This window comes from Nipponia nippon, unplaced genomic scaffold, assembly GCF_047370975.1.
Source record: "Nipponia nippon isolate SJK-2023a ecotype South Korea unplaced genomic scaffold, ASM4737097v1 scaffold_4, whole genome shotgun sequence".
NCBI lineage: Eukaryota > Metazoa > Chordata > Aves > Pelecaniformes > Threskiornithidae > Nipponia > Nipponia nippon.
The window spans coordinates 54,627,363-54,648,189 of NW_028262358.1; the positions used below are offsets into that span (position 1 = coordinate 54,627,363).

Sequence of the window (20,827 nt, forward strand, 5' to 3'; positions counted from 1 at the left end):
TCTGGTTAATTCTTTCTTTTTCTTCAAAGTAAATGAGCAAAGATATCAACAATTCACTGCAAGAAAAAAAAAGTACATTGCCGTGTGTCTCACTTGCATTGTCTGATTTGTTTGTATTCATCTTTGTACAAAATCCTGATTCAGAAAGCTGAATTTGGCGTTAACTGTTGTGCAAGTATTGCTGGCAAAAATATCATGTGTAATTAAAAATTTTGAATTGGCAGTTTTGTGTAATGTTTCTTTCTACATACAATGCTAGCTTTTTCAGACTGGACTGTTTGCTCCTGTCCCCGCTATCATGCCTAATAAAGTGGGGTTTCTGCCACAGCTGAGTCCCATGAAATAAGTAGATAAACACAGAAGGCTTCATCCTGTCTGGTAAAGAGCAGGAAAAGAGAATCTCTTTCCTTGGAGATGAAGCAGCAGCTCCTGTCAGTGCCTGTGTTCATTTACCAAACTGAAATGGTTCAATCCCTTTCAGGAGTCCAGCCCTGGGGTCATGCCAGGTTCTCCGCAGTCGCCGCCGCCAGACACTGACTCCCTGGATAAACCCAAGCTGAAAGCCGGTGGCTCAGTAGAGAGCCTGAGGAGTTCCTTAAGCGGTCAGAGCTCAATGAGTAAGTTCGGTTGTAATTGCGTTACTCCATTTCTGTGGCTTCAGGGAGCAGAGATCTCCACAGTAAGCAGAATCAGAGAAAGTCAAAGCAGAAGCAGTGGTTAAAAAGTAGAAAGGCTGATGCGTTAGTCATTTAAGGGTTTACAAAGAACCATAAGCTCTTTGGTGCAGACACAATCTTTTTTGCTTTGTGTTTATACAGAGCCCTGAAAAAGTGAAATCCTGCTTTCTGGCTGGGTCTGCTGGGTCCTGCTATTATAGTATAAATGATTAGAGTGAGAATTACCGTTCTTGGCCAGTAGTAAACAGGCTCGTCTTTACACTAGATTTCTCCTGGGCACTCCTGATGGACTTCCTTGAGGTTCTCTTGTTAATTAGTTAGAGGAGTATTATTTAAAACCTCTCTGGTTAAGATTGTCGCTACACAAAACAGAGCTTAAGTGGGACACAGATGTTGTAGAACTTGCTTCACTATGGATTACTGACCGTTAGAAACAAAGAACATACAGGGGGAAAAAAAACTGAAGAGAAAGCTCCCGTTTTTAAATAACTGAAAGTGTATTCTGGAAATCATCTGCCTTTTTTTTTTTTTTTTTTTTAATATCAATACAAAGTGTTGCCATAAAACCAAATTTCTGGACATGAAGGGGATTCTGGAACCCTCATGCAGGATTCAGAGCTTATTTTCCTCACACCACTGTGCTTTTTTGTGGGCACAACTTCCCAGAAAGCTGACATCTCCTGTGAGGTACCATAGATGAGACACTAGTTAAGCAGCTTCTCAGTTAAATATTGAGGAGTTGAATTTGGGAAAAGAGGAGTGCGAAGTAGATAACTAACTCTCCCATCACATGTGTATATAAGAAATAGCAGCATTTAAGAATTTTTAACTTTGATTACCATGTTTTGTAGAAAGAAGGCCCATTTTCTGTCTTGCCTCTGTTTGTTTCTGAACCTTCTTCACAAAGAGGTTCTTTTTTGTGGACTGATACAATGTCTCTCACACAGGTGGTCAGACAGTGAGCACAACAGATTCCTCAACCAGCAACAGAGAGAGTGTGAAATCAGAAGATGGTGATGATGAAGAGCCTCCTTACAGAGGACCTTTTTGTGGAAGAGCTAGGGTTCACACTGATTTTACTCCAAGTCCTTATGATACAGACTCTCTGAAGCTCAAGGTACCAGCTATATCTGTTTTTTAAGGCGTCAAACATTTATATTGGCAAGATTGTTAATTAAGAGCTCTTTGCAAGAACCGTACAATTCTTAGTCTTTTAATGAGTTTACATGTGGTTTTTTGAAGCCCTTTAACCTGTCTTATTCTGATACATTTAAGATTTGCCTGAATTATAGCAAAATGTTATAGAGCATAAGTAGTAAGTATTAGTATTTCTCCACGCCCAGGGAAAGACACTTGTGTCTTTTGTTTCGGGGAAAAATAAAAATGTGCCACAAATTCATTTCCATTTCACAAGGATTTTGTTTGAAAGATTGGAAAAATACTTTGTCTGTCGCAATAAATTAAGCCATCAATGGAAAAATTTTCAAAATCCTTGGAAGAAATGTGGATGCGCCTACGCATACAGTGTCTCTTAAAGGCATTTCAGTTAATATAACTTTTTTTGAGCTAATATTGAATTACTTCGCTGATTTGAGTTGTCACACCCCCCCCCCTTAATTTTTCTGGATATAAGATTTTATTATTTTCAGTTGTGCTGTATTCAATTCAAACTATCTGACTCCCTACATTCATTACTTAAAATTCCAAGGGCAGCTAACTCCTATTAAAGCAGTAAGGTAATCTCTTCAAGGATACAAAAACAGTTGTGTGTCCATTTCTTTTTTATGGTCAGGAGCACATTAGGAAAAGCAACAGTGTTGCACGGTTCCTTCTGCATACACCCCCTTTCCTCAGGAGATCTCATGTGAGATTGTGCCCATATACACTGCACATGTTCTTATTTGCACCAATTTCAGATAGTTGCACAGCTTAGAGACATTTGTACAAAACAGCAATGATGCACTACTGGGGTGTAAGCAGGTTTGCGAATCTGGACAGTTGGGGTCCATTCCAGGTTCTTTTGTTGACTTGCTCTGTGGTCTTAGGCATGTCACTTAATTCCCTTTTCTTCCATTTGTAAAACAAGTATAATCAGACATTTTTGCAAGAGCTGCAATTAACCTTTTGAAAACTAAAGAGTGTTGTCCATTCTGTGTACGTGAAAATCTAAGAGAAAGTGGGTGTGTTTGCTTGAATATCCATCAGAAAGCATGCCTAAATGGCTTTCTTGCTGCTTTGGTCTACAGAAAGGTGACATCATTGATATAATCAGCAAACCCCCCATGGGCACTTGGATGGGCCTGTTGAACAACAAAGTTGGCACTTTCAAATTTATCTATGTGGACGTGTTAAATGAAGAGGAAGAGAAGCCGAAGCGGCCCACCAGGAGACGCCGGAAAAGCAGACCACCGCAGCCCAAGTCAGTTGAGGATCTCTTGGATCGCATCAACTTAAAGGTCCAAATTCTCTCCTTCTGTTTACCCTTCAGTTTTGCTTGTGGGAAGGGGGCCACACCTTTGGAGTTGTTAGTTTTGAAAGCTGCACACCAGATTCATAATCCGAAGGATCATGACACCACTTAGCAGAATCGGGTCTTAGCTACAGTGAAAATAGCTGAGTCCAGGCAGAACTGCCTGTCAGGCTTGCTGAAGTGCTGCAGGCTGCAAGTTGTATGCACTCGGAGACCATAAATCGTTGCATAGTATGGCTACTAGCTAACACACTTCAAAAGCAAGCAAGAAGTGTAAAATAACAGTAGTTATCCTGTCTTTAAAGAGGAAGGTTTTTTTCCACGTTTCTGTTCAGAAGAGCTAGGGATAATGCAGCTGTCATTCACCCTTTGTACTTCTCCCTTCATACAGAGCTGTGCCATGTTGTGCATCCGGGTAGCATGCTACCCAGGCCATTTAATACAGTGCGTTCCAGATACAAAAATATGTTCAGCATTCTAGTTCTGGCACAGCTACGTCCCTGAACTCTGAGCAATGTTTATACAAGCTATAATCTTATAATTTTGCTGCTTTACAGTGGTTTGCATTTGCTAAACTACTGCTTTTTTTTGCTGGTTGTGAAAATCTCCTCTAGTATCTTTAATGACAAAATAAGTTGAATTAATATGTTGTCTTACAGCTCTTTTTTTTTTTTTTTTTTTTTTTTTCTTTTATGCAGGAGCATATGCCCACTTTTCTGTTCAATGGTTATGAAGATCTGGATACCTTTAAGCTTTTGGAAGAAGAAGATTTGGATGAACTGAACATCCGAGATCCTGAACACAGAGCTGTTCTCCTCACAGCAGTGGAACTTCTACAGGAGTATGATAGTACGTGGGATGTTTGAGGTTTTCGGTTTTACTAGAGCTCTGCCAAGAACCTTGTGAACCCCCTAAAGCAGAAAACTGCTTCCAGGATTTTGATCCTTTTTTTTTTTTCCTAATCTAGTTATTTTTAGGGTAATCCTGTGTAACAGCATGTAGATTTTTGAGGAGTGACTTAAGACTTGCATTTATTCTGTCAGAATTCTTTTGTTCATGGAAGCCTTGCTGCCCAGCTTATTCAAGTGATGTCAAGTGTACAACACATACCCTTTAGAATACTGATGTTCAGGAATAAATCCTGAGATAACCTACTCAAAATAACAAGCTGAGGCATGGAGAATAGGAAAGAAGAAACTTCTAGACTAGAGGGAAGAGATTGAGGTTATCAAGGGTAAGAAAAAGATCAAAGCCCAGAGGGCTGTGGAGAAAGGTAATGTGAATTAAACTTTCTCTTATTTTACCCGCACATGGATATGATTCTTGGACTGTGAATTGCAGGATTGTACAGGTAGCTTCAGGTTGTACACATGACAACACAGCGATTTTCAAAGGGAGAAAATATATCAGTCAAGTGCAGAGTGAAAGACAGTGACCCAGCTATCTAAGGTGCAGCAGTTCAATTCTGCCCATCGTACAGATGGTCTCAGGCAAGTGATTGTGAAGATGAGGGAAAGCAGAGTAAGCCATGGCAGTCAAATTCAATGGCATCTTTGCTGCACAGGAGGAAGCAGGGCTGTGCCATCCACGCAGTAGTCATGGCAGAGTCATGGTAGAGTCGAGTCATTTGAAAAGCAAGTGTAGCTTGAGACAGGAATTTAGATGCTCTCAATACCTAGTTGTAGCAACCTAAGCCAATGCTGAATTTCCCCTTTATCCCTAAGTGTCAGCAGAAGTATCCCACAGAGATGAATCAGTGGAATGGATGGTGTGAGGGCTTTCTCAGCTGCTTCTGTGCAAAATCCTGTGTTTTAGCTTAAACTGCCATAGCAGCAATTTAAACAGCTGCATATTAAGTGGGCAATGTTTAATTCTGTTATAGAGAGATGTGTGGTTAGTATCTCTAGACAGTGCTGTGTGGCCTGAGCTTTCACTGACACGTAGCTTTCTTGTTCATTTCATTTCCCAAAGAGGCATCCACACTTTCTCCTCCCTCCTCTACCCCCCAGTAAAACTGCATTTGCATAATTAGATTCTTTTCACTTATATCGGAGTAGCTTTTCGTCACCTAATATGAGCTTCCCTTCATTATTTGCAGACCTATTTAGAATGCTCACTTCCCTGAAGTAATAATTTTTTTTAAGGCCCTTCAATTTTGGTTTGAAACCTTGAAGAACTATGTGATGTGGTGGTTGGAAAGTATAAATTCCAGCTCCAAGTCAGGGTGATGAGGAGAAAGAGAAGTGGGGACCAGACAGCTGGAACCTGGGAGGAGCAACAGCACTTAGTTCCACCCCATAATTACCTTTTATGTGCTGAGAATAGGAACTGTAATAGCCATTTCTGACGTTTTATTGCAGGGGAAAAAAAACACAGCATAAACTATATCCTTGCAGCATGAAGCCGAGTTTCTATATCTTCAGCTCCAGATTTAGTTTCTTTACAAAATATGATTTCTGACCAAACATTCTGGGTAAATTCCTGAAATCCAGCCTATGCAGCCTGGATGGACCACACTTGAGTGTTGGCTCTTCGCACAGACCAAGAAAGGAGGGAATTTTTACCACTAGTCTCTCCCTTGTCCCTTTCCCCTTCATTAGGGGACACTATCTAACTTTGCCAGACCCACTCCTGATCCTTCCTCTTGGTCCCTTCTGGAAAGTAGGTCAGGATTAGGATTTTATTCTTTTTTACTTGATTTGGTTCTTTTCAGTGCTTTTTGCTTTTGTTTTGGGTGTTGGTGTTTTTTTAAGTCTTAGAAAGAACTTTGACACCATCATTTTAAAATCAATTTCCATGACTGTAAGCTGCAGGACTTGGCCCCAAGGCAGCTGAGGCGCACACATGGTCCATTCTGCTTTCATTATGTACCACACTGCTCCCTCACACTTGTGCTGAGGCTGTTGCTTAATCCTTTACCAAACAGGATGAATGTTTGCAACATTGTGATGGCTGTTCCTAATGCTCACTCTTTTCTAAAACAGTGATCTGATACAACTAATAAAACAGGAATGATCATAGACGCGTTTAGGTTGGAAAAGACCCTTAAGATCATTGAGTCCAACCGTTAACCTAGCACTGCCAAGCCCACCACTAAACCATGTCCCTAGGCACCACGTCTACACGTCTTTTAAATACCTCCAGGGATGGGGACTCAACCACTTCCCTGGGCAGCCTGTTCCATGCTTGACAACCCTTTCGGTGAAGAAATTCTTCCTAATACCCAGTCTAAACTTCCCCTGGCTCAACTTGAGGCCATTTCCTCTGGTCTTACCGCTTGCTACTTGGGAGAAGAGACCGACACCCACCTGGCTACAACCTCCTTTCAGGTAGTTGTAGAGGGCGATAAGGTCTCCCCTCAGCCTCCTTTTCTCCAGGCTAAACAACCCCAGTTCCCTCAGCCGCTCCTCGTATGACTTGCTCTCTAGACCCTTCACCAGCTTTGTTGCCCTTCTTTGGGACATGCGAGATAATGGTGTTGGAAATGGGAGGTTGAGAAGTTCAGCCGGATTTTCTGTTTGCCTGTTTTTCACTGTATTCTCACATCCCCTAGGTAACAGCGACCAGTCAGGATCTCAGGAGAAACTTCTCATTGAAGGCCAAGGCCTAACCGGATGCTCTCCTCGGGATTCTGGTTGCTACGAAAGCAGTGAAAACCTGGAGAATGGTAATGGTGACAGCAATGATCCTTATAATCGCTGCAGCCTTTTTTCAGTAGAGAACTTCATACAGTTTCTGCTCCTGTTCTTAACTAACACAAGCTACCTCATGCTTGACTTTCTCCTTTGCTCTGACTGCCTCTTTCCCTCTTGGCTTGAGCCATTGGTTTTCATTGTTACTGTTTCTAATTTATTTATTTGCATTGGTAGGAAACAGATCGCATTTCACAAATCCTCTTTCTTTTGTGATCCTAAGGCAACAGGCACTCTCGCTGCCATTCCCTGCCTTCTCCACTCCCTGTCATATTCTTATGCAACCATGCCTCATGAGGCTTGCACTACTTACGCTCCAACAGCCCATGCCTAAGGGACCACTGGCAATGGAGACGTCACTGAACTCCACTGAGATTAGGAGGATTTCTTCTAAACCCACCCAAAAACTGTTTAGAAAAAATGTTCTCTGTTTTAGGCCATATTTTTGTGTTTGCTTAGGTTGCGTGTTGCATTCTCCTCTGATCAGAAGCCAACTTCAGAGATTTAGGACTTTTTAGTGTATGAACACCAGCAAGTTAAATTAATTGAGAAGTTGGCAAGGAAATAAACTATGAAAAAAATGCTTATGATATCAATTCCCATTTCCTTATCTTGCATCAGTGAAAGGTGAGGCACTGAAAAATTGCCAAGACAGATGATAATAGAGATCACTTTCTCTGTTCTGAAGAAATCATGTTGTTGTGCTGACTGAGCATGCTTTACTTGAGGGATGGTGTAAACTTGTCAATAGCCATGAAATATTAAAATAGATGAAATTAGTCTGAGTTTGGCATTATCCCTCCAAGCATTTGAGCCATGGCTTGGCCTCAGACTGCCGGGTTTCATCACTAACATCCAGCATAAACAGGAAACCACACACAGAATAAATAGAGATACTGTACACCCCTTGTAGCAGCTGTTTTTCCAATTTAAAATATGAGCTAAAGATCTTTCTCTTCGTATGTGCATTTTCTGTCAGTGTGCCGCTCAGAAATAACCATTTATTGAAGAAAATTGCAATTTGCTTTGAAGCTGAATGCCTGCAATCGGCAATATACTAAATTCCTGAAGGCAGAGAGAATTTTTTTCTTGAATGTGAATCCCCATACAGTAGGCATGCTGGAATATAATCATAGCTAAATATATGGCATATGTGACAATTTTCTTTCCTTTTTATCTCTAAGTGCCATCATAATGGTAGCTGTAGCACTGAAGTTAAATTGCTGCCTGTACATTTTCCTTATTTTAACAATATAATAAAATCTTTAGAAAGCATTGCCTGTCTGCTTAGATACTTACTATTACATTTAAACTAATATTTCTATCTGAGTTTTGCAGAATGTGAAATACCACTGATAATTTTTATATTGCTTTTCTTGTATGGCTTGCTGCATTTCTGCATCATTATTGCTCACAAATGCATTTAGTGCTTGTTTTGAAAACCGTTATGAAAAGAACATTGCGTATGGGATTCATTCAGAGATTTTGTCAAGGCTGGTTAATCTGCAAGGTGCTCCACCTTCTTTGCAAAGTTCATGGACCATAGTTGTTTATATGCATATTGTTTTCAAAATATGTTGGGTTCTCATCTGTTAAAATAAGGATAATCATTTGTCTAGTATAAACTCATAATGTGCAGGTCAGCAACAATAAACTGCGCTTCATAAAAGGGAAATGCATTCTGAGAAGGAATTGGTCTTCGGATTTTCTGGGGAACGGTTATACGTCATATTTCGATGACTGGTATAGTGTCCTGTTTTGGGCTGATATTGGACCTTTTGGCATCAGTTCAAGGCTTCAGAGCTGCTCTTGCATTTTGGCTAGAAAATGGTTTGCTGTGTACTATGGCAGTGGTACAGATGTATCTTTTATAGGTTCTTCTCAGGGTCCCACTGCAGAAATGTTTGGGTATTCTCATAGGTATCCACAATGTACTTACAGCAGCATTGTGATTTTATTCCAGTTCACAGAGAGCAAGGAACATACAGTTTGTGACCTATTCAGTGTTAGACAGGAAGAACGTAAGAGCAGAAGGCAACCATCCATGATCAGACCATTAGTCCAGATAGTCCAGTCCTCGGTTTGAAACAAGGCAGAGAGCAAGCTCTCCTTTAGCCTTCCGACAATGGTGCAGTTATTGGGCTTGTTTTGCATGCAAGCGTTGTCTGTCTGAGACACATTTGGAAACCGTATCAGAAATCTAGTTCTCACAGGACTGGCCAAAAGCAGATAGCTAGAGAACAGTATAGGAACAGAGCAAGCATATTTGATACTTCCCAGGGTACTCTTGGGGAATGAATCATTTAAGAACTTAAGGACTTCAAAAATTGGGTACTGTTTCCTGGCATTCATCCATTTTCCTGAAACTGTTTCTCTTTATGAACATCCCTGGTCTTCTTCAGAACCTCATACCTAACAGTGTCTGTGTATAGACCTCTGTCATGCTCCTTCCCAAGTCATCTCTTTTCTAGTCTGAGAAGGCCTGTTAATTATTCCTTATAGGTCATTCATGTCCCTGATCATGCCTGGCTTCTTTGAACCTTTTCTTGTTGTGCTGTGTAGTTTTTTTAAGGAGAGAGGGGATGTGAAGAGATCAGAATTGCACATACAGTGCGCAGAGCTGAAGAAGCAGACAAACCATGGCTTTATCAGGTGGGATAAGGGTGTTCTCTGATTTGTTCAGAAACTGAAGCCCAGATTTCTGTAGTGCCAAGTAGGCATCCTAGGCACTTAAGCTTAATGCCAAGTAGGCATCCTAAGCACTTAAGTGCTAATTAAGTGAGAAAAGGAAGCAACAGAACAGGTGGCCACATTGCCTAATGTAATGTGCATTTCTACTAGTTTGTAATCAGTAAAAAAAGCCATGAGGCTAGGATTGTCTACCCTGCCATCTTATTTGTTATGTCAACAGAGCTGTTTGAAACGCACGCAAAATATAGCCACAGAAAGCAATGCCAAAATGAAGTTAAAATCTAGGATCTGGACAGGCCACTGAATGCATTCTGTGTCTGGTTTTAAGTACTTAAATTTCTGAGAATGATCTTCCATATAGGGAAAAAGTACGAAGAGAAATACTGAAAATTCGTTGCTGTAGCTCTGGTACCTCTGCAAATATTCCCCAAGATAATCTGCTTTTTTCTGAGGCAGATGATGACAGGGAATTGAAAAGTTCCTTCTAATAACGAGAAGTACCATGAGAGGCGAACAGTGCTTTGTCTAACAAAAACTGCACCATAACATTAAACAAAACAGTTGAAGTATGCCTGTAGCTTGAACTGAACCTGGAAACAATATAAACTTCCCATTCGTTTTGTGTAAGGAGCACCTTTGTTATCTTCATTTTTCACCCAGACACCTGTGTCCTTCTGCACACATGTAAATCAGAGATGGTACTGTGGTTGACAGCACTATGAAAGGCATTACACTGCTTAACTGTACCAGGGAATCATAAGAATGAATTCTGATCAAAAATGCTAACAGTAAAAATGTGTTGTAAACCTTACTAGCTATACACTTTAACCCTTGTAGATTTTTTTCATTTTTTTCTGAGATAGGGAGGGAATGTTACATTTGTGCATGTTGTTTGTATAGCTCTCCACTTTATGAAAACAGCTTAAAACATATTTAAGTGTCTGTTTTCAGGAAATATTACCTTCCTTTCTTAATGTCTCAGAAGCATAATGAAGTTGCACCTGGCAGTCAGGAGGAGGGAAGGGATAGCCAGAAAAAGAGAAACCACAGCTGCCCTCCTGATACTGCTTTTGACTTAAATCTATGTAAGAGAAATTACATTCAGAACCCCTGTCCTTTGTCCAAAACAGTAGCATTGAACCCAGCACTTTTTTTAAACCATTTTGAAGCAGAGAGCTTAAAGATTGCATGTTCAGTTACATACTTTATAGACAAAATGTTTTGAACTTCCTCCCATTCTCTCCACATTTGTATTTTCATGCAAAACAGGGCTGGAATGAACTGAAGATTTGATTTTACTTGCCCAAAATTTTTCTTTTCTCATTTTTCTTGGTTATTTCTTCTTCCTTTTCCTATTCCCCATTTCTTCTTTTTTTGATTCCCAGGCTACTGGCTGTACACAGACATATCCCATTTCTAAATAAATGAAATGTTGTTTACTAGATACCCTTATGGCCTCAATAAGAGCTTATATTGCACAGTAGTAGCATTTCCACAACTTTTCTTTCAGTCTTGAGGTTCCTAAGTATGCTTTCCTAAAACCAGTATAACCCCGATCAATATTTCAGATTGAAAAGAAGGTACATGGATTTTGTTACGTGAGCTGTGACAGCAAGCCCCAGAAAATATGGTGAATTACTGCACAAGTCAGACATGTACTAGCAAATATGAATAATGAAAAGAGAACACTCCTTTCCATACTCATTACATATTGACATTATTGCCTGAAGGCACTAAAAAATGAATGTAACATTTTTTACACGTCTTTTTAATGTGGTTGTAAGTTATTTTCAGAAGGCAGTGGCCTAACTCCATGGAAAGGTGCAGGCAGAGAAGTCTTTCTGTTACTTCTCTGAGCTACCTGAACCCAAGGTAGTAGCAAGGGAGCCAACTTAATGTGTGATGTGTCTTTATTAGCATTTTGGGGAGATGGTAATATTTAGCTTGAGTTGAGCTGTGAACCGTACAGCTTCTGAGAAAGGAGTTCCTGTATGCTTGCATTCATCCTTGTAGGCACACCTTGACTTTTGGATAGAATAACCTTGCTGGCATACTGGTAAATGCAACCAACTTTTTTTTGAGGGGAATGTTTTCCTTATTTCTCTTTAAATGCAGCCTCCGTTTTCTTTGCTAGTTTTCTGGATACTGTGTTTTTTAAACTCCTTGAGCAGAGAAAGAGGCAAGAGAGAGAAAGCAAGCTATTTCTCTTTTAGGTTAAACAGGTTCTTTCATTCATATTCAAAGTAAGCAGTGTATATTATTCAAAAGCCAAGCATTGAGCTTCTTTCAGGATAAAGCTTGGAAGACAAGCTGTATGAGAAAAAAGCATGTATTGCTTGAAAGTACACCAGATTAATTTAGTTCCAATGAAGTTAGCAAAATTTCTCAGATCTCTAAAAGTAACTGGTCCTTTAATTGGCAGCTATTGGTTGCCTGTTATTACAGTCGTTTGATACCATTTAGCCAAATCTGTTGGTTTGGTGTTTTTTCGGTTGCTTTGGTGTTTTGTTTTGGTTTTTTCCATTGGAAAAAGAAATTTCAACTTTCATCTATCCATCCTGATTTTAGAAAGCTTACTGTACGTGGGGGAAATGATCCCTGTCACCCTGAAAACAATAACTGTTCAGGATGTGCTGTCATCCCGAGAGGCTGTCTGCTTTGAGACAAATATACTTCTGTCTTGTTAAAAAGAAACTTTTTAAAAATCTATGCGGTATTTGAGAAATGACCTTGTATTTCATACTAATGAATACTCTAATGGCCTCAGTCTCTTTGATCAGAATTTTTCTGTCAAGCAGATTTGATGGACTTCACTGTTTAAAAACCAGTGGTGCATATCTCATAAAAATATCAAATAAAGCTTACAAAGGACAGGTGGTTCATATTGATTCATGTCATCTCAAGTGGTTATAATAAAACACCACATCTCTAAGACCTTCCATTTCAATAAAACACTATGACATGAGACTAACACTAAGATTAGTCGCAGCTGAAACTCCCTTTTGAAACACTTCTCCATCTCATAGTATAAGACCTCTTTCCATAAAACTCTGCTGTCTCTAAAAGTAACTTTACAAAGGGACTGGTGCAAAACCAGTCTTCCAACAACACTTTTTTGCTCTCTGGTTTGCCATTGTAAATAGTTTGCTGCTCATTTAAAAGATGAAATAACACCGTTGGCACACTTTGTAATTAAAATGAATAAACAGAATCTTTTTTTCTTTAAAAAAAAAGCTCTCCTGAGCAATCGAGTAAACTTCATTAGAAGGTGAACATAATTATCGATATCCAAAACAAATTAGAAAAGTAGAAAAAAATGGTAAGTCTTTTGAGTTATTTCTGTGTGGGGTCAGACCAGTTCATATAATGGGTATAGGGTATCAGTTCTAACTGTAGGATATTTTTACACTGAAAGAGGTTTACATGAGCTAAACCTCAAATCTCTGCAAATTGGGGAGTACGAAGGATATTAAGTATTTTAAATGTATTTTCCTTACGTGGTCACATTTACCAATTCTTCATTAATAAATCTGAAGCTCACCAATTCATATGCTTAAAATGGCACTTGAGTTCTTGTATGTTTAGAGTTAACAAAAAGAGAGTAAAGCATTTTGTTTCAAAGGCATTTAGAAGTGATCTGTTACTTACACTGCAGATTTTTTTTTTTAATGGTGGATTGTGATTTATTTGCTTCTAGGTAAAACTCGAAGGACCTGTCTTCTGCCCTCAAAATCAGCAAGTGAGCATAGCTTTAAGGACTTCAGCAGAAACCAGCTATCAAATTATCCTACGCTTCCACTGACCAAGTCAATAGAAACTCTACAGCAAGGACAAAAAGAAAGCCGGTTGAGTTGTGCGCATCGTGCTCTGAAGAGCTCTGTCAAACCTCCAGCTGTTACAGGTCTGAAGAAGAACCGTAGAAGTTTACCAGTTGCCGTCTGTCGGAGCTATGAAGCTCTGGATGGCCCCCAGAGTGTAGATACGTGGCCAAGATCTCACTCGCTGGATGATCTCCAGGGAGAATCCAATACTAACCTACAGGACGCCAGCAAGGAAGTAGGTTCTTTTCCTCAGGATTCACTGGATATAGCAGAAATGGCAACTGGCTCTGCACTGCCACCTCAGTCTCATGGAGGCAGCTGTATGGTAGATGACTTGATGGCTAAGCAGGGTAAAGGAGCTGCTAGTTCTCAGAAGGGAAGAGCTAAGGAATTGGACTGCTCTGTAATGGAGACTGCAGGTGGAAAGCCTGCTCCGTTCCCCCTGAAAAACTGTGAAACTCAGCCTGCCTTAGTGATGCATCTTGCAACAAGGATGCCTCTGGAAATACAAAGTAAAGGCTTTCATGACCTTGCACGGGCTGATTATGCTCCAGTCCTCAAGGGAGGTCTAGAAACTGAACAAAAAGGCACAAATGAGGCAAGAATGCAACCAAAAAATCCTTCTCAGCCGCCACCTGTCCCTGCCAAAAAATGCCGAGAACGCCTTTCTAATGGATTATATCACCCTTCCGTGACCGCAAGTGGGAACCACTCAAGTCTAGAAGCACCGTGTTTGCCAGTAAAAAAGACCAGCTCATCCACTCCTATTGATTGTCACGGAGTACCTGTCCATAGGACATCTTCTGAACAGGAGCCCAGTACCCCTCCTAGCCCACTGCCACCCTGGCTGTCAGAGCTCCCAGAGACTGCTAGTGTTCAGCAGCATGTGATAAAGCTGGGTCCTGCTTCAGCGAGGAAAGTCTCTTGTAGCAGGGGAATGGATCTGGAAATGGTAATAGAAAACAAGTTGCAGTCTGAAGACATTGATCTTACTGAAGAACCATACTCTGACAAAGTAAGTGGAGGACATTGCTTCAACTTTTTTATTCTACTAGCATTCCAAGGGATAATCTTTCATTTATTTGATCTGATGTATTTTTGTGAGTAACCAGCCTAGATAAACCATAAGTTATTGGGATATTAGATATTCTATAACTATGTTTGTCTTTACTATCAGGCCTTGTGCCTAAAGTAACTCTTGTGTTGGGAGGGGGGCTGAAAAATCTCAGACTTATTCTGGGATAACCTTCATCTTTTCAGGCCACTAGTACCTTGGTGGCATTGGGCACAGAAATGTCTCTTTCTCTGCTAGTGTGGGGAAGTAGAGCTGAAAAAGGAAGTCATGATTAGATTTTATGCTCCCAAGAAAATCTGAATTGATAGCGTAGTGATTAGGACATCTTTTTGGGAAGGAAGGAGTCCTAAGGTCCAGTCCTTCCTTCAGGGATTGCTTTTTCAGTTTTCATGGAATCTCAAGGAAAACTCCTTCTTGCTCCCATCCTGCACTTCTCTTTGTTTGCATTGATTGGTCTGTATTGATACACTTTCATCTATCCTCTCTCCTTTGTGTCTGGCTGGGAACATTCAGCATGGTCGCTGTGGCATTCCTGAGGCTTTGGTACAGAGGTACTCTGAAGACTTAGACCAGCCTGAAAAGGATGTTGCCACAAACATGGACCAAATCCGAGTAAAGCAACTGAGGAAGCAGCATCGTATGGCAGTGAGTATTTGCATAGACCCAGTTTTCTTATTTATGAGTGAACTTTTAAAAAGGACTGACCACTGGTAAAGGGAGATACCTGTGAAGTCCTGGTACACAAGTGCTCCCTGTGTTCACCCAGCAGGTACAACGTCAGTAGGGGTACTACAGGGGCAGGAGGTACCGCCCCCTGTCCCAAAGGAGGACAAGTTAGTAATTGAAAGGAGAGTGGATAGCCCTCTCTCTTGACTGAATAATAGTCTTGAAAGTCTAAACTGACTGCAAGCAGTGGTAACAGAGACTTGCTCGCTAAGGGTGGCTTGTATTAAACACTTCTGTATTGAAACACTCCTTTTTCATTTCTTAAACTATACTACTGTCCACTCCTCCTTAGCAAAAGCAGGAGGGGGAAACTGTTAAAAGCTTTCATGGGTTTTTATAAGAGAGCTTGGTCTGTCTGAGGAGGTAATAGGCAAAATTGGTATTCAGAGAATCATAGAATGTCCTGAGTTGGAAGGGACCCACAAGGATCATTGAGTCCAACTCCTGTCCCTGCATAGGACAACCCCAAAATTCACACCATGTCTGAGGGCGTTGTCCAGTTGGTTCTTGAATATTGTCAGGCTTGGCGCTGTGACTACCTCCCCAGGGAGCCTGTTCCAGTGCTCCACCACCCCCTGGGTGAAGAACATTTTCCTTATGTCCAACCTAAACCTTCCCTGGCATATCTTCCTGCCGTTCCCTTGGGTTCTATCATTGGTCGCCAGGTAGAAGAGACCAGCACCTGCCCCCCCTCTTCCCCTTGTGAGGAAGCTGTAGACCGTGATGAGGTCTCCCCTCAGTCTCCTCTTCTCCAGGCTGAACAGACTGAGTGACTTCAGCTGCTCCTCATACGGCTTCCCCTCGATACCCTTCACCATCTTCGTGGCTCTCCTCTGGACACTCTTTAGTACCTTTGTGTCCTTTTTGTACTGTGGCACCCAAATCTGCACACAGCACTCAAGATGAGGCCGCAGCAGTGCGGAGTAGAGCGGGACAATCACCTCCCTCGACCAGCTGGCAATACAGTGCTTGATGCACCCCAGGACACGGTTGGCCCTCCTGGCTGCCAGGGCACACTGTTGGCTCATGTTCAACTTGCCGTCGACCAGAACCCCCAGATCCCTCTCGGCGAGGCTGCTCTCCAACCTCTCGTTCCCCAGTCTGTATGTACATCCAGGGCTGCCATGTCCCAGGTGCAAAATCCGGCACTTGCCCGTGTTAAACTTCATATGGTTGGTGATTGCCCAGCCAACTCCGGTGATTACCAGGTTGGTGTTCTCTTGCCTTACTTGAGAAATTAAGCGGATCACCCTGGAAAGTCTTGTCACTGGGCATTTTTTACTGATCTCAAACTAATTCAGAATGGCACATGATGGTCGTCCAAGCAGCTGGGTACTGCCCGCTGCATCTGCATTGCCAAAATTATTGCTGTTGCTCCTGTGCCAAGTGATCTTAGCCTTTCAGCCCACACCACTCTCATGCTGACAAATGTGACATGAGAGAAGTTGAAACATCTGCTATGAAATTCTGCCAGTTTGGAAGAAAAACCAAAAGACTTGCTGTAAAACAAGAAGTTAGGTTTAACAGTAAGGGTTCTTTTCTTTTTTTTTTTTTCTTTACTGTCCAGATTCCAAGTGGAGGACTCACTGAAATTTGCCGAAAACCTGTATCTCCAGGACTTATCACCTCTGTATCTGACTGGCTGATTTCCATTGGTCTACCTATGTATTCCAGCCTGCTCACAGAAGCAGGATTCAACACACTGAGCAAAGTGCCTTCTCTGTCACAAACTTGCCTTCAAGAAGCTGGCATCACAGAGGAAAGGCACATAAGCAAGCTCCTGGCAGCGGCAAGACTCTTCAAACCTCTTGATCCAGAGGCAATTTAACATGCTCCATAGCGTGGCATTGCCTGGTCAAGAATCCACTGCTTCTTCCGGCACCAATATTGCTCTAATTACTTCACATAGCTAAAGGGATCAAGGAAGTGGCTCCCAAGGACAGGCAGATATCGTCTTCAAAGGACATGAAATATTTCTATTGCTGTCTTTGGCAACTGAAGGAGAAGAGAAGCAACCACCAGGTAACAGACATGTGGTACTTCCCTCCCCCCTCACTCCCCTGTAAAGTATTCTTATTTCATAAAGTGCACAGGGTTGGCCTGAGGGTCGGACAGCTTCACAGAATTAAGGGACCCTTGCGCATTTTCCTCAAGTTTGTGAAAGTAATAGGCCCTGTTTCCATGCGAGCTCCTTAGGTTGGGGGGTCTTCTGTACATCTAGGTTCCAGGTACCTGGAGTCAGTCCTAAAGACCAGGTACAAGCCAAGGTGCAAACTCCAGTAGAAGCTGTTTGGCAAATGCCTTTTGTTTATTTTAGCAACCTAGAGCTAAACACAAACCTCCCCAGTCATCTTCGCTGTTGCTTGGTATAGGTCCCAATATGCCACAAAGCCTTTAGCTAGGCCAAAGTTAATGGACTGGAATTAGTTTTCAGTATGGTCCATCTCTGTCACTCCAATGCAACTAACCCATGGAGAGTCAGAAAGCTTCTTTTTATTTGTACAGAGCTGAGGTCATTTTTATAACTGTTTTCTAGCAATCAGCTTTTTATTTGCCTTAAAATAAGCTTTTAAGCAGTTACCTAGTGTTCACTTACCTGTATTCATGTTTCCCAAGCCTTGTTTCAACTTGTCGCCCTTAAGCTGCACTTAGGGTGATTTCCAGCTGAAATAGCTTCTATAAAATGCCTCATCATAACACCTTCTGTGTTGTAGAGATGCTTTTACAAATGCAGGGTTATGCTAGGTTTTGGTTGTCAGGCTAACTTCTTGTTCACTACAGTCTGCATTTACTGTTGCTACTAAACAGTTCCAAGATATACTGCCTTGTATATATGTAACTGCTTTTCATTTTAATCATATTCTGTGTACTGTGTTATATTGTCAATCATTATGCTGCAGCTTTGACTTGGTATCCTGACCATATCGATTCCAAACAGTGGGTTTCTGCAAATGAAAATTTACTTGTGGGAGATAAACTGCATCAAAAAAGCAAATTGTGTCCCATAGAAATCATCAGATCCACTAACTCCATTGCATGGACAAAAAAAGTCCTATATAGTCTTATGAATTACACTGTGATTTTACAACAGTTGATATCCCTCATGACTATGTGTTAATGTTACCTCTCACTGGAAGAGAGCATTGTTCTGGCATATGTGGTGAACCATTCTTCAATGATGTAATGATATTTTTCTGCCTAAATCCATGTAAAACGTTCCATTCACATATGTGGCTAATGACAGATTTTATTTTTCTATATGAGTACACATTTTATATACCAAATACAGATTATCATGAATAGCACGTAACTAGCTTTTTCTTTGGGGTCCATATATGTTATGTCCTTCAGCTTCTCGTAGCACAAATGCTCCATGGAAGACAGAGCAAGCTTACTCTGGCAGGTAGAGGGGGATAGTATAGAAACCTGGGCACAGGCCAGGCCGTGTGGCTGTTCCCACTATCAGTTCTGACATCAACTTACTGTATAAAACCAGACAAGGCACTTCACTATTCGGTGCCTCAGTTATCCCAGCCTCATATTGAGCTAATGACACTTTTCCTGATAAAACACTCTCAGATTGATAAATGAAAAATTATGGTTACTCCATGATTCCTTACTATATATGGTCCTTACGTGGCCATGTTTTAAGTCAGATGAACGATACATTTTACTACAGATGATAATTAGTTTGGCTCCTGGTGGAACTGGTGTTAGGTTTACTGTTTGTTTCAGATTTCACCACTGTCTACTGCACGCCGTCATGTGAGGGCAACTAATTCACTGATGTAACTTGAAATTGTTCTCAAGCAGAGCTCCTCCAGATCTTTTTCTGTAATGTTCTCCTCGGCGTGTGGATAATCAGTATGTTCTCATATGACGGCATCAGGAAACATACAGCATAGTTTTTTGCACAGCTAGTGAAAATCTAAAAGAAGAAAAAAACTCTGGGGAAAAAAAATGAAATGTCTTTTTAATAATGATGATTTGTCTGTTGTTCCCCTCTGAGGCTTACATGGCGACTATCAGTAAGCAGGAGATGGAAAGAGTATTGAGACTTCCTGGGATTGCTGGCAGGGGCCAGAACTGAGTAGAAATAAGTAGACGGCAGCTTCGTTGGAGCAAGGGAAAAGTCCAAGCCGGCTATATGCAATAAAAAAGGAAACAAATTTCCTCATGCTGCAGGGAAGGCGAGTCACATAATAAAGCTCTCCCGTGTTACTACTTTCCCCTCTCTTAATAACAGCAACAGAATTACAGGGATAAGCTGAACCTGTGTGCCAAACACTCTGTAAATCCGTGATTTTTAAATGATTATGTAGCCGAGGGAAACCAAATCATACCCATCGGGACTAGAGTGAGCAGTTTGAGATTTGTGAGTTTTAATAGTTGCTTCGTTTTTCTTTTTAAGACTTTGCTCTGTGGTCTTACTTGAATTACCATTTTAGTTTTTATTTTAATCTAAAAAAGCCTTAAGCTTCTCAGCGTTTTAGCTTCCCTGCTGTGGTTTCAGTGACCGGTGGCGTTCCCTGAGCAGGTGAGGCGGTGCAGTAGGAGAGCCATAACCTCTTAGATTTCCTCGCAACCGTGTAGCGCTCTAAGCAAAAGTTTGCTCGTTGGCTCTTGGGAAGCATGAAAGAAACCTGCTGCTGGAATCCCAATCTGCTCTGCTCAGGCTAACAATGTTAAGTATCTATCCATTGTACCGTCGTAACTCAAACAGCTATTTAACAGTATAAGCAGCAAGCCCAAAATATTACCAAATGCCGTCATAACTGTCAGCTTCGATCGATAACCTTCTGTCACTACGCAGGTGGCAGTGACGCCCATAGTTGCCTGTGCTCTCTTACGAGCCTGGCTTTGAATGCAAACGGGGAGCATGATCAGAAGCATTAAACATTGCATTATTCAAACAGGTCATCATCTCTAAGAGCAGCAATAGTGGTCAATTCACCAAGTCACAGCTGTGCAGTTGTACTGTATTATTTTTAGAATAAATAATACTTTTGGTCCAAGATACTTTTATCTTTAATTGACACCCTCTGGGGAATCAAAACTGTCAAGCAAGTTATGTAACAACTAACAAAGTTGCACTTTCTGTATATGAAATCAATATTTAAATAACTTATTTTTCTCCATTTGCTGTTCTTAAATGATGTAAGTAGCTGTAATATACCAGTACTCAATATGTCCTGCAGTTTGCTTCAACCCAAGAAAGCTGATTATTGTAAAGAAAAAAAACCACAAAATATGAATGTGTAAAGATTATTGTGCTGTTTCCTTTGGCAAAAAAAAAAAAAAGGTTGACAAAAGGGTTTTCCTGTGTATCAAAACTTGTCTATAATTATATGTCATACTGTTCATAGATAAAAAGTAAATAAATTTCCTTGGTCTCTCTCTTTTTTTGGTGGTGTTTAATTTAGCTAACAGATCTTCGTCCAGCTATTTAATTTCTTTGCTTGTATCCCAGGCCCTCTCCCTCCAGCTTACCAAGCCTGTAGTTCCTCACCTTCTAAGCACTCTCAACACTTACCTACAGCAGGAGAAAAAGGTTAACAAAAAAAAAAAAAAAGATTAAAAGCCCTGATAATCCAGGACTAGAAGCAGCCCTCAGTGTGATTGCATGGGATGTGGATCATCAGTGTCCAAACTGTGTGTCTCGTATCCCATGGATG

At 41.0% G+C, this 20,827-nt stretch overlaps 1 protein-coding gene across 13 annotated transcripts in view; it reads left to right on the forward strand.

The window, feature by feature from the left end:
* Positions 1 to 20,549, forward strand: part of SASH1 (SAM and SH3 domain containing 1) — a 567,590-nt gene extending 547,041 nt beyond the window's left edge. For all 13 annotated transcript variants that reach the window (XM_087775786.1, XM_087775785.1, XM_087775788.1 and 10 more), the window contains 8 exons: positions 482 to 617; positions 1,625 to 1,794; positions 2,924 to 3,133; positions 3,846 to 3,996; positions 6,701 to 6,814; positions 13,228 to 14,366; positions 14,940 to 15,071; positions 16,720 to 20,549. In XM_087775786.1, coding sequence (XP_087631912.1) covers positions 482 to 617; positions 1,625 to 1,794; positions 2,924 to 3,133; positions 3,846 to 3,996; positions 6,701 to 6,814; positions 13,228 to 14,366; positions 14,940 to 15,071; positions 16,720 to 16,980 — 2,313 coding nt within the window. In that variant the 3' untranslated portion in view covers positions 16,981 to 20,549. The remainder of the gene's footprint in view (positions 1 to 481; positions 618 to 1,624; positions 1,795 to 2,923; positions 3,134 to 3,845; positions 3,997 to 6,700; positions 6,815 to 13,227; positions 14,367 to 14,939; positions 15,072 to 16,719) is intronic.
* Positions 20,550 to 20,827: the final 278 nt, after the last annotated feature.